Source organism: Cyclopterus lumpus, chromosome 24 (assembly GCF_009769545.1).
Source record: "Cyclopterus lumpus isolate fCycLum1 chromosome 24, fCycLum1.pri, whole genome shotgun sequence".
In the NCBI taxonomy this organism is placed as follows: Eukaryota; Metazoa; Chordata; class Actinopteri; order Perciformes; family Cyclopteridae; genus Cyclopterus; species Cyclopterus lumpus.
The window spans coordinates 7,042,184-7,055,714 of NC_046989.1; the positions used below are offsets into that span (position 1 = coordinate 7,042,184).

The 13,531-nt window shown below is 40.5% G+C and overlaps 1 protein-coding gene across 1 annotated transcript; it reads right to left on the minus strand.

Annotated features, from left to right (window-relative positions):
• Window positions 1-8,760: 8,760 nt before the first annotated feature.
• LOC117727357 (zinc-binding protein A33-like) lies at window positions 8,761-12,271 on the minus strand. Its single transcript, XM_034527618.1, has 6 exons — window positions 11,642-12,271; window positions 11,249-11,344; window positions 10,935-11,165; window positions 10,807-10,829; window positions 10,296-10,414; window positions 8,761-10,092 (listed from the first exon to the last, which is right to left on the minus strand). Exons 1-6 carry the CDS (start codon window positions 12,044-12,046, stop codon window positions 9,584-9,586), a joined length of 1,383 nt encoding a protein of 460 aa, XP_034383509.1. The 5' UTR covers window positions 12,047-12,271; the 3' UTR covers window positions 8,761-9,583.
• Between the last annotated feature and the right edge of the window lie 1,260 nt (window positions 12,272-13,531).

Below are 13,531 nucleotides of genomic sequence, written 5' to 3' on the forward strand. Positions count from 1 at the left end.
AGTGGTTGATTAATTCGCCACTTGGATTATGACGGGCCAAAGTCCAGGATGATGAAAGAGGGAAGTAGCCCAGGCCTTAATTAAACCAGGATTAGAGCCAGTCTAAATCCATTAACTCTGGCTTAAAACCACTTTAATTCCAATCAAATGAGAATTAAAATTCACAATGTGTTGCAATGTGCATCATCCACAATGTGACAGCAACTGAGTGTGTGTGTGTGCGTGGGTGGGGGGGGGGTGTAACATTTCACTATAATCTCTCCTGTTCTTGCTTTGCACCTGGAATGTGTGATACATTCATTTAGGGAGGAGAGATTTTACTAAATAATCTTTATCGAAACTATGGTATTACCTTTAATTTGAGGGGAGGGGGGGACAAAGCTAAAATCGTACAGATATAAGGCAACACAAGTAAATTATATACAGTTCAACATTTTGGGAAGATATGGCTATATTGTTTTGGTCTGGCTCTGTCTTCCACCTACCAAGAAATTGCTTGTTAATTGATTTTTAAGCGATTCTGGGAGGCAGATTTTGTGACCTTTGGTCTGAGTCAGCCTCACTGTTTCCACCAGTTTCCAGCTTTAAGCTAAGATGAACAGGTGCTAGCAGTACAAAAACACCAATGTTATTGATATTCTCATCAAACTCTTTTTTGTATTTCCAAAAAATGTCAAACTATACAGAATTGATAGAATGAACCAAGTTAGGCACACGCGCTGTGATTATATTAAAAACAGAGTTCGTTTTGAGACTTACAAGAAGCTGTCACATTTCAGTGCAAAAAAAATATGTAACACGGCTTTTTAAGAAGACTTTGGTTTTATGGCCAGACTTTGAAAATCAATGTGTTTTGTAATCCTAAAAGCTATAATACTCTGTACACTTGAGGACACGCTTAAAAGGAGAAGTAAACACGAGTTAAGTAAATGTCATTTGTTACTTTCCACCTCTAGAGAGAGGAAATGATTGAGAAAGCGAAAATGTTGGACAGGTTAGCCCAAAGAGCATTCCCAGGTGTGACCACAGCATTCCCTCCATACACTTCAACAAACCACTGCATGCGTGTGTGTGTGTGTGTGTGTGTGTGTGTGTGTGTGTGTGTGTGTGTGTGTGTGTGTGTGTGTGTGTGTGTGTGTGTGTGTGTGTGCGCGCGTGTGTGTGGTTCTTAGCTCAAAGCCAAACTGGAGCTAAACTTCAGTGCTGCAGCCAATAACAACAACTCCTAACTCAAGCACGCACCCACATACACACAAACATAGACTTGGTTAAACACATTTGCACTCCGAAAGGTGACAGGAGAGGATGAAATTGTTTTCATTTGAATAGTTGATGAAAAGGTTACTTAATCCAGGGTGACAAAATGACTGTCCTTGAAACAACTTTGTCAGCGCGAATTGTCGGAAAGTGAGTTTGTGTTTGGGGTGTGTAACAATGAGCGTGTGTCAAGCCTTAAAGTTTTCCTATTGCTATAAGGACATTAGCTCAGTTTCACCTTTTCCCCTTCTCTTAATCCTCTCTCTCACTCGTTATAAGCTTCAATTTGGAACCGGCAATGGAGGAAACTTAGCAGCTGAAAGCGTGTGCATGTGTGTGTGTCATATAATCGACTGTATTTGCATGCCTAAATATTGAGTTTGTGCTTGTGTTTAATTATGTGAACGAGTATGCGTGTGTGTGTGTGTGTGTGTGCATGTGTGTAATGCGAGCCTCTTTGTGACACAGCAGTTGGCAGATAGAGGGGACTAAGTTACCCAGGCTCCCTTGGGGCATCCACATTGTGGAGGGCTGTCTGGGGCACCGCAGTGGTATGTATAGGTGAGTGTGTGTGTGTGAGTGTGTGTGTGTGTGTGTCCCTTGGCAAGGAGACATGATGGCTTGGGGATGACAGGAAGGGAGGATGACAGCCTGAGGCATAAATTGTGAACATGAAAGAGAGGAGATGACGAGATCAACAAAAGAAGAACAAGAGAGAAAGAACAAAAGCATTGTGTGTCAACTATAACACAGGAACAGATGAGACTTCTTTTTTTTTTTTACTTTATGCATGACTTCTAGACTTGAGAAACAGAGTGTCCTACTACAACACCGACGCTTAAGAATAATAGATATGAAAGGGAATTCAAGGCAGAAAGAGTAGTTAAGTTTTCTCTGAGAAATTGCTATGAGGTTGAGGTCAGAATGGGGATACTGAGTCCATTTAGTCTAGCGACTAAGGGGATGACCTTGTTGCTTAAATAGCTGCTCACGAGCCAGACGATGAATTGCGCAGGTGAATAACATACTTCATTGTATGAATTTGTTTATTTTTACGCATATCTGAAAATAGTTTAAAAGAAAGAAACAGTGTGTAGCATTCAGAAGGATCTATAGTCAATGGAATATAATAATAAGTGTGTTTTCTTCAGCGTATAATCATAAATGAAATGTTTACATCTACAAAGGGAGCCGGTCCTGTTCACAGAGCCCAGAACGGACAAACCAAACGCTGGCTCTCGATTTTCACGTCGACCATCGTCGTACTTCTACACCTGCAACCTCCGCCGCTAGATGCACCTTTAAACATCTTTTAATTAAAAGCTGTTCTATTAAAAGTGTTTCATTCTAAAAGTACACTGCCTGTAAACATTTTATTTTGAAAGCAACGTTAAAGATGCAAGAATTCATATTTGTATACAATCAACAGATTAAATGACTACGCGTAGTGTGAACGAGGTTGCTCGTAGTGACGAACCCAGAGAGGAATATCCCCACGACTGCAGTGACCTTCCTCTTTCAGCACAATGCTTCGGTTTTGTAGGCCGCAACGTCAATGTTTTGATTCACTCGCATCGTCAGCCACTACATGGTAGATGTAGTTGAAAAGGTTGGTGGTGACCAAAATGAAGCTAAAAGAGAGTACATTTTTCGAATTACATTTACCAGAAAGAAACAGGACTCTTAATGAATGCTTATCTTGCTCTATGTCTTCTAAATGTGTAAAGAGGAAACTGTTTGCGAACACACAATGATAGCCTACATTTAATAGCCTACATTCTTTGATAATATATATTTTTGGAATACAAAGTAAAGTAGATTTAAATGGAAATGCTGCTTTGAGACACTATTGAGTTCACCTTGATATTGTAGGCGGAACACAGGAGCAGCTGCTGGATGTGACCAAACAGATGGTACAGGTACGATACTGACACACACACACACACACACACACACACACATACACACACACACACACACACACTCACACACACACACCCACACAAATACAGGATCCACCTGCCTGACGTGATGCATTACGTATGCTCACCCACCTGTCGGTGTAAGATATGAATGAACAAGGATGAGATTTAATGTCTGTTTTACATACCCATTATCCGACTCTCTCCATCCTCTCCCAAAGCCTTCTTCCCTCTCCATCTCCCCTCGCACCACCAGCTCCATTCAGCCCGAGCTTGTTGTTTGAATGAGAGGAGCGGACCACCCTGGGGAGAAACGGGGGGGGATCGCATTACCTACAAAAATGTAGAGGGCCTACAAAAAGGCCATGAGACCTCAGGGTGAGGGAGAGAGGGCGGCAGAGAGGGGGAGAAATAGGAGAGCACATGAAAGAGTGCATTAGTGAGGGGGGAGGGAGAGATTGATTGGGATGGAGAGATGAGGGAATGATAGAGAGGTGGAGGTGAGAGAAAGAAGGGGTGGAATGGGGCGCACCACTTTCTTTCGGTTATAAAGATGTACGCTCTTTTATTCAACAATTCAGAATTCATTATGTTGTAACACTACCGTCGGTGGCGATACTGAGAACAGAAGTGTGTTGGTTAATTTGGTCTTTTTGCTGGCCTAAATAAAACCTTCGTTTTTTAAAATCCACCTGTGAATCCTCGTTCTTGCCAGCTTGGTCCTACCGCACTCACAGTACTGTAGCTTTCCAGTGCAATGGAAGGATTATTATTGAAATTTTGACTGTGTGTATGTATTTGCACCTGCCTTCATTGTGACCTCAATCTCTTCCACTTGCTGTATTTCTAACCTCTTTGTATAAATAATTCACATTTAAGGGAAAGTACAGTTTCATACAATCTGGGTCAGAATGTTGTTGTCCAACTCAGTAATGATAATATTACTTGATATATTTATTGTTTGTGAGCACATAAATATATTGAATAAAAAACATAATGATGAATGATTATGTTTTTCTAAAATAATAAACACATGTTTTTAATAAACATACTTATTTTTCAGAACACTAACGGATAACATATTTGAATTGTTTTCCCTACAATATCCAAATCATGATGACACCATCTTAAGGTTATGATTAGGAAATAAAGGCAACAATATTTATTGCTGACTTGAAGCATGAGACGTGAGGTTTCTTGTTAACTGTTGGAATATTCAATCAAACCACAAAATGTCCCTCCTAACCTCAACCAAGGTCCTTTTGGGGTCGTCATGGCCACATCTGTTGCCACACAACTTATTTAAATGCCGTAACCTCCCTGCACACACCTTCGTTTTCTATAATGAACACTTATAGACACAGTTGTTTGCTAGAAATTGTAATTATGATGTAAATATTGATTGCACAATGTAATGGCTTTAGAGAAAAAAATTACGCAATCACCACCATTTAAATTGGTTCCCTATAAGTCTCGCTGTCACCTTGCAAATTGGTCTGCCTCCAGGAAGTTAAATCTCCCAGGAAAATAAAGGCTCAAAGGGAGCCACTGCAAAATATATAACAACACACTGGTGTTCTCCTCTGCCTAATGCACTGAAAACAGGATTTCTATTGTTCAAATTTGGATTCTTCTCTCTTTTTCTAGGGTTACCACATGGTGAACGCTACCACTAGCTAACGTCAAAGCAGCCAGGAAACAAACCAGGAACTACAAAGAAGCCAGTCTTGCGAATGTAAGCTAATGCTAACACTAGCAGCCAAAAACAAACCTCTATGAGTTATTGTCAATTTAATAATCGAAACAAAGAACTCGTTTTCTAAGTGGAGAACGTTGCCATGTTGTCTGTTGCCATTTTAACAGATCATTTTTTATTGAGCGTTTGACCTCATGCACATTGTTCATACACCAGCAAACAGATGATGAGAATGATGATGACACATAGGTTTAGCTTTTGTTTCATAAATCATAATCATACCATATTTAGAATTGTTGGCAGTAAATTAGTTTATTTTTATAGAGCACACATTTAGTTTGGTAGTTGGTCTAATTTCCATTTTCTTTCAGTTATCATTACTGAGGGTGCCAACTGGTTGCTGGTTGCTGGTTGCTGGAAGGACATCGTGTTCAGTCTGACGCAAAAGATGCACCCACCAAAACTGAGGTAGTGCCCAATCAGAATGTACCAAGTGCTCACCACATCATGGGGGGGATTGGAACTTCTAGTTTAGAGATTTTGTTTATTTCTTATATATTTAAGACTAAGTCTTGTTTTTTTATTTGTAGTTTATTTGTTTAGAAATGGTGTTCATGTTTTTGTAATACTACAGTTGGTGGTAAAGATGCTCCACCCGGTTGAAACTTACCGATAGAGGAATAAGTGTGTTGGGTCAGTTTTGTCTTTAGGCAAAATTCAACTTTTTAATCTTTCTGAAAATCCACCTGTGACTCCTTATGCTTCCTTCCTCACCCTCAGGCCCAAGCATCTCAACACCTGCTTTCAGAGACAAAGGTCTCCACCTTGTATGACAACCATCCTGAGTTGTTTTTGTTTTTTAGGCTGTGCTATTTACTGGTTTCACCACCAAAGAAAGTGGTTTGGATAATCGGGCTAAACCATTGGTTTGTTTAAAATCACAGATCTCTGCATTTACTTTTGTGAGCACAATGCTGTCATAACGGAGAGAAATGATGACCAAAACTATGAAAATAATTAGGTTTTAATCAAATGTTCCTTTAACTCAGCACCGGCATGAATGTCACACGCATTCTAAAATCCCGCTAACCTCTAACCACACTGATCACTATCTAGACGTATCTATTCAAGTTAATGTATACCTGTTGATTCAGCAAGACAGACATATATTATTAATGTGTTAACTATCCTGTATGACTCAGCAACATAATTGTGGAGGTGAAATAGTAGCTGAATGGAGGCTGGTAATGGATGAGGTGGATATCTGTGGTACAGGCCTCCTTCTCATTGACGTTGCATGTCAAAAGGTAGTGATTCACACACGTAAGGTAATTGCCACACAACATAATTCATCTTCTTATCTCTCGCAGAAGTAAACGCATCCTTTACTGAGGCTGCAATTTCTAAGGAATGTCCTTAGGAGGCGCTGTGAGTCAGGGCTTAGGACTTATCTGCAGTCTCGCTCTTCCTATCGCCTTCATTGACATTTAATGATAATTATAACTTGGGTCACACCAGGGACAGATGCACACACACACACACGCACACACAAACACGCACACACACACACACACACACACACACACACACTGCCTGGTTAAAAACATGAAGACATTAGCGGTAACGTGATGCTGAGTGAGTATTGATCTACTCTCAGGGGGCTTAGAGAGTGAGAGAACACTAGACAGCACTTTATCACAGCATTTGACCATTTAGGCTGGCCAGTGCAAGTGTGTGTCTGTGTGTGTCTGTGTGTGTCTGCATCTGTGTGTGTGTGTGTGTGTTACACAGAGGAGGATGGAGATTTAACGAAACACTTTGTTATGTAGAGATAGTTTGTAAAACACAAGAGTAGGATCTGAACTGTCAGACCTGTGTGTTTGAAATCCAGCCTCATTTTACTCAAATTTCAACCTTGCACTTCATTCATTACTAAATAGCAAGCTTCCTGTTCCTTCCTCCCTTTCCTCCTTCCTTCCTTCCGTCCTTTACCATCTCTCCCAATATCCTCCTGTGAGGTCCTGACTGACACATTCAATCTGCATCTATAACATTATACAGACCAGACCCAGTAGTAATCAGGCCTACGAGTGTGTGCGTGTGTGCCTGGTGTGTGTGTGAGACCAGCAGGGATTTCATGATTGTGATTGCTGAGGACACGTGCTGTTCAAATTCTTCAATGATTGCCTCCAATGCCAAACAAAACAATAAACCCTTCGAGAGAGAGAAAGAGAGAAATGACAACCTCATATACTTGGAGTCTTTTTTTGTGAAGATATCCAGACCACAATAAACTGTGCAAAAAGGGACCAAAAGGGACCTGAAAACGAGGAGCAGATGGAAAAACATCCACATAAAAGTGCACACGTGAGTTTTCCATGCGTGTGATCTTGAATCTATACACTGCATTATACACTGCATTGATTTTGACAATAATTGTGGTGTTACAGTATGTCTTCTGTCTCAAACCTTCAGGCCTTTTGACACATCTCTCTGTTTGCCTCTTGTATTCTGTATATTTGTCTCTTAATTGATATCTGCTTCCTGTTTTGGCCCCAGTTCAGAGCCACGTCGTCCGTCTGATCGCCTGGGCCGCCTTTGATCTCTCCATCCCGTTTCATTGTTTCCCATCGTCTTTATCTTTCACACGTATGATTTATGAGTAGAGCACTCACATAAAGTACCGACAACATAACTTGTACCCATGTACAGTACACACACACACACACACGCACACACACACAAATAGCTTTGATTTGCCTTTTAGTTTAGTTAAAATCCCTGTTGTTAAATGTGATAGATTCTCTTTATAATGCTTTGGGACAAAAGCAGTTTCCACAGAGTTACAAAAACACTGCCCAGCACTTTGAAAATCCCCAGATTAATGTGTTTATTTCATCTGATTAGTAGAAAAACGGGACTTTCGGTAAAATAACATCTGACGTATATTCTACTCAGTGGCTCCTTGGTGCTCTCTGGTAAACATCGAATGATTGATCATTCAAAGGGGATTTTGAGAAAGAAAGAAAAAATCTGGCTACGCTGGTTTGCCGCCATTCCTTTGAGCTAAAGTAATGGTTTCTACAGGAATGATGATTTTATAGAGATAAAAAGTATTTAAAACAAATTTGTATTCCAAAATGTGAAATCTGCCAGATAATTGCTGAGTTGTATTAAAGATATAAAATGATGGATTTATGCCAAGTTGTCAAATTCCCCCCCGCAGTCTTGAAATTAAAACTTGAAAAGTACACTTTGCCTGATGGATCAAAAAGAAAAATAATAATATAATTTCTGTGCTTCGTAACCTTTATGCTGCACAGCTGGAATTTCAGTCACAACACATTGAGATTTCATAGATGCGTAATCACTCAGGATGACACTCTTTCTCTACTAGCTTTGTCTAATGACTGACGTGTAAAGTTTGACATGTATTTTGGGTAATCGGGGCACATGTTCTGTCAGTCAGCTCCTGATCTCCACCCGTCATTAGCTGTGAGAAGAGACTCTTTTGCTCTTTTCTCTCTCAAATTTCTTCTTTTTTTTTTCTTTTCCCTCAGTGTGTTTTCTTCTCTCCGTCCTTTTTTCCCCCTCTTTTAATTTGGCCCCTCTGTTTGTTTTTCTTCATTCTTTCATTAGTTGGAAAAACATAGCAGGCATTCCAGCTATAATACCATTGAGATTCAGTATCAGTGAGGGGATTCAGAGAGAGAGAGAGAGAGAGAGAGAGAGAGAGAGGACAGTACTCGTTAGGCATTGCCTCACAATGATTCATCTCTGTGCTATGCGTGCATGCTCTGGAGGTTCCTAATAACGACATTGAGACTGAGAGCTGCAGAACTGTTTATTTGATTGTTGATATACATTTGATCTGATATTTAAGCATGTACAAGTTAAGTCACTTTTGTTTAATATAGACCCAGATCACAAATTTGCCACAAAAAAAAAAACTGTAGCCTACTCCACCTTTCACTCTCAGTTCAGATAAGGAAGAACTCCCCCAAAACAGGGAAACATATTGAAAATAGGAACATTTTCTTAATCAGATAACATATTTATTTTTGTCATTCACCTTTAGTCTCTAGTGGGTCGACCTCCAAAAGCACTAGAGCTTTCATTTCACATTATGCAACTCAATAGCATCTTTATTTAAGCATTTTTTGCAAGTCCCACTTTCAAAGCTTATCCAGAGAAGACATTATGCTGAGTATTCTTTGTGATGAGTAAACTGAACGTAATGAGTCAAATCCATTGAATGTATATAAGTGGGCAGAGTCATCGTGACGTCACCCATTGGTTTGGGGACTGAATTCAATTTTACTTTAAATGGGACAATAACATAATGAAAATCCTACCGACTGAGACCCTGTTTACTGAGGTGATAAATAACAATGCAAGTGAGAAGTAGGGTCATTTTCTCACAGACTTCTATACAATATGGACTTATTTTTGCATCCAGAGGAACCGCCCTTGCCGGCCAGTAGAAAGAATGCAAGTTTAAAACACTTGTGCATTAGCTTTACTTTACAAAACGAGGGGTTTTCGCCTGGTGAAATCAGTGCAGTGTCCCTTTAAGGCGGACTAAACACTCGGTGATGATTGACAACAATTACTTTGGTCAAAGACATGATGTGAAAAGGTTACAGAAATAGACCACGTTTAACCAGCTATCATCTTGTTGTTAGCCCTCTGCTGTAATGCAGCATGTTTATCTGGGTTGTCTTATCTTCACTGAAAATTCAGCTGGAAGGATTTTTGCATTCTCATTGAAATACGGAAATACCATTTTTGTGAAAGTGCATTTGATGGTATGTATAGGTGTTTTCCTATCCAGATCAAAAAATGATAGTATGCCTTGGTCATAATCGAGCTGCACGTTGACCTTCTGGGGAAATGAACTTTTAGATATAAATGTACTCTTCTTTGGATTATGTTCAAACAGAGAATTTGCACAAATACACAAGTAGATGGCCCAGACCTTTTCAGAGGATGGATGTTTGGTTCGAGCAGCCACACCAATTTTCCAATAACCCCCCACCTCCACGGCCCAGCTGTGTTTTCCAGAGATAAAGCCTTCAGAGCCAAGAACGCTACAGTTGCCCATCCTTTCTGGGTTTTGAGGAAGCGGGTTGTTCTTGTCGCTTGTTGTCAGACGCGTCATGTGTTCTGATATGGTCAATCGTGAGCTGCCAGTGTTGGGGTCCAGAGTTACAGGAGCTTCAGAGAAAATATAGAAACAAAAGGGGAAATGTATTCAGATGTTTATTATAGTAAACGGTAAAAGGTCAAAGTTTAACTTATGGCATTCCAGTGCATTTAGAGATTAGTGTTTCTTTGGTAATATGGTTCATCAGTTTCCTGTACATGATACTGCAGATTGAAAAGGAAACATATGGCGAAGGCAGAAACACTTTGCTTACTGTATTGGATTATGTTCTTCGTCTTCTTCCAGACTGTGAACAGCAGATTTTCCAGATGTTTGGCCTCATCGAGCAGGGCTCCCGATGGAGTCTGTGGGTCTGGTAGGCTGCATTGGGATCTGAAGGAACATCAGGCGGTCACAAATTACCAGTCTAATATTCATAAATAGCCCCACATTGGTTGTCTTTTCATTTGACGCATATCCTAAGATATATTCTTCATGGTTTTCATCTTATCAAACTCATTTTTCTGTATCATCCATGACGTATTATTCATAATTTGGCATTTCCACAAAATGTAGAAACATTTTTCACTTTTTCCAAATCCGTGTCAGGTTACCTTCCCCACCTTTGATCACAGGAAGCACAAAGAAAGCATCTTCCTTCTGCCCTGAACTTATCAATAAGATGCATCCAGGCTTTTCTTTGGGATGAAACCGCCCCAAACTCCCATCAGCTTTTAATTGCACTCGGCTATGCTTTAATAAATAATGTTCAGGAAACAACTTACCGCTCCATGGTGGATTTGGCATTCTGTCAAGAGAAAACAGGAGAACAAATCAATGCCGATGCAGTATTTTCTTTTTTTATATGAAATATTAAGATGAATGAATACTAATTAACACAGGTAACCAGTACCAGCATCAATGACATATCATCAGCTTTCATCTCCTTCTGTATGACTTTGATTTTGTCTTCGAGGGAGGAGATCTCTGCAGTCAAATTAATAATCCGGATCTCCATTGCTACACTCTTGGACTTTGCCTCCTTCCTCACTGCATCAATCCTCGCTGCCTCCTCTGCCCGCAGGAACTGGTGAAGCCTCTGAAACTCCTCTTTGATCGTCTTCTCAGTCTGCTGAGCCTGCAGCTGAGGAGGAGAAACACATTGTTTTCACAATGCACGTGTTGCTTTTTTATGCCGATATCACTCATTGTAGTCTGAGAATTTACCTTGATGTGGCCGGCCATTAGTCCACACTGCAAATGGTGCGCCATAAATGCCTTCTGTTTGGATTTTAGATGCAGCCTCTTAAGCTTCAGTTGGGCCTGTACAAATACAAACGGTGAATAGGTCAAATGCATAGTGAACAGTGGGTAAGCGACACATTTGCCCGCATTGTGCAAAATGAAGTATTATGAAAACTACACATCGATGGCCTAAAGTGCAAAAACCTCCTATCTGCACAATGATCCAGGAAAAGTTTGGGACTTTGTGTATTTGTTTCTTTTTTTTGTATTGGGTATTCTTAACGAATAGCATTCTGCAAGAAAACAATTTGTTTTGTATTAGGATTCTGAAAAAAGTGCACTTTTCAAAGGAAAGGAGGTGACATGAGTGCTTACTCTGCATGTTTCCACTGCTTCCTCGATGGGCACGCAGTTGTGTTTCTTGTGTTTTTGTGCGTCCCTACAGATCACACAGATAAGCTGTTGGTCCGTCCCACAGTAGAGCTTGAACCTCTCGCCGTGCAGACCGCAGAGCTCCTCGGGTGCACCGTTAGCTCTCTGGGTCTTCTGCAGCCTCAGGGCGTCGGACAGGTTCCTCAGCGCCAGATTACGCGGCGGAAGAGCCAACGGAAACGTCTGCTTGCACACCGGGCACGTCTGGAGTCCACTCTGCCGCCACCACTCCCGCAGACACGTCTTACAGAAGCTGTGGCCGCACATCAGGACCACGGGGTCGATGAAGATGTCGCAGCACACCGGGCAGCTGCACTCCATTTCGGACGGCGACGCGCTCGCAGCCATGCTGTTGATTTCTCAAAGTGGCAGTGGGACTGTATTTTCACTTTCACACATTCACTCGTATGTGCTCGGCTTCAGTATCTTTTAGGTCCAAGAAGTTTACCAAAAAAAACCACGCATGAATCCCTTGTTGGATAAAACGCGTCCTATTTACTAGATTTCCTTCCTCGTTTTTTTTTCTTTTTCTTTAAGCGGTGACGATGACTTACTGAAACTTCTTTCTGACTTTCTTTGCTAAATAGGAGGAGCTAATGTGTTTTTGTTTCGTTTTCGTATCTCTGCTGCTGCGTCCTGCACTGTGCACTGTAACACTCATCTGGAATAAGGGGGAATGAGGAAATAGATAATCTTGCTTATCGGTGTCATAAAATGATAAACCTATACTGTAAACCCAAATACAAGCATTGACACCTCAGAGAAGAGTAACTAGAGTATGCAAGATCACTTAGGTGTGACAATCTATCAGGATTCCACCTGTCGATGCCACATGTGTGGAGAGGGTGTCTTTGTTTCAGTGGATAGATACATACACAGATACATATGTCTGCAGTTTATGAACACAAAAAAACTGCATCCAGCTGGTATTTTTCCCAAAACGAAACCCAATTTTGTAATGAATTCCTGTGAAACACTTGGATCCCAACTGGTATTCCACATTGATAAGATATCTCATCAATAATCAGTCGTGGGGTATAGCTGGTGGCAATAACATCGGACAATCTGCAGTTTATATAATCTTGAAGACGCATTAAGTGCAAGGCTATTTTTCATTGCAGGACATAATATCAGCTTCGGGTTGATAATGAATGCATGGAGATTTGCTTACACATAGCAAACACACACATTTACTAATTTAACCTATTTCCTTTTTCTTGCAGTTCTCTCACACATCTCTCCCTCTCTCTCCCCCTCTCTCTCTCTCTTACACATTCACATTAAAGCACACACATAAGCTACACACATTGAACTCACAGCAGTAAAAATCACACATGATTTGCCCCCTGACCACTGCAGCAATGGCTATCAAAGGATAACTGTTTTGACATGACAGCACAGCACCATGTGGTCTTTATCTTCTTTCTCTCTCTCTCTCTCTCTCTCTCTCTCTCTCTCTCTCTCTCAGACTAAGGACAAGACTTAATAAATCTACACTGTTCAGTTTGTGTCAGGAGCTGTCGAAGGAGTCTAAAAATTAGATTTGAGTCTCTTCTGACAGCACAACAGGAAAGAAGACAACATTTGTATCAATATAGACAAAAGCTTGTAGAATTAGAACAATATTTGTTATCGTTTCTGCACCAAACTTCAGCCTCGGTGTATATATACAGGAGACACTTAAGTATTCAGATCCATAGGTAAAAGTATTAATACAATACTGTAAATACTCCATTAGAAGTAAACAACCAGCAAGTAAAGTAAATATAATGAGTACAAGTACTTAAAAGGTGTTATATTATATAGCATACTATCATATGTTCATGCATCGAT

What these genes read in the sequence shown, in the direction of transcription:
- LOC117727357 (XM_034527618.1), bottom strand. Translation starts at nt 12,046, where the DNA reads ATGGCTGCGAGCGCGTCGCCGTCCGAAATGGAGTGCAGCTGCCCGGTG. An exon ending in TAATGGCCGGCCACATCAAG is followed by an intron (nt 11,166 to 11,248) that starts GTAAATTCTCAG and finishes TCTCCTCCTCAG; the next exon opens with CTGCAGGCTCAGCAGACTGA. An exon ending in GAAGAACATAATCCAATACA is followed by an intron (nt 10,093 to 10,295) that starts GTAAGCAAAGTG and finishes TTTTCTCTGAAG; the next exon opens with CTCCTGTAACTCTGGACCCC.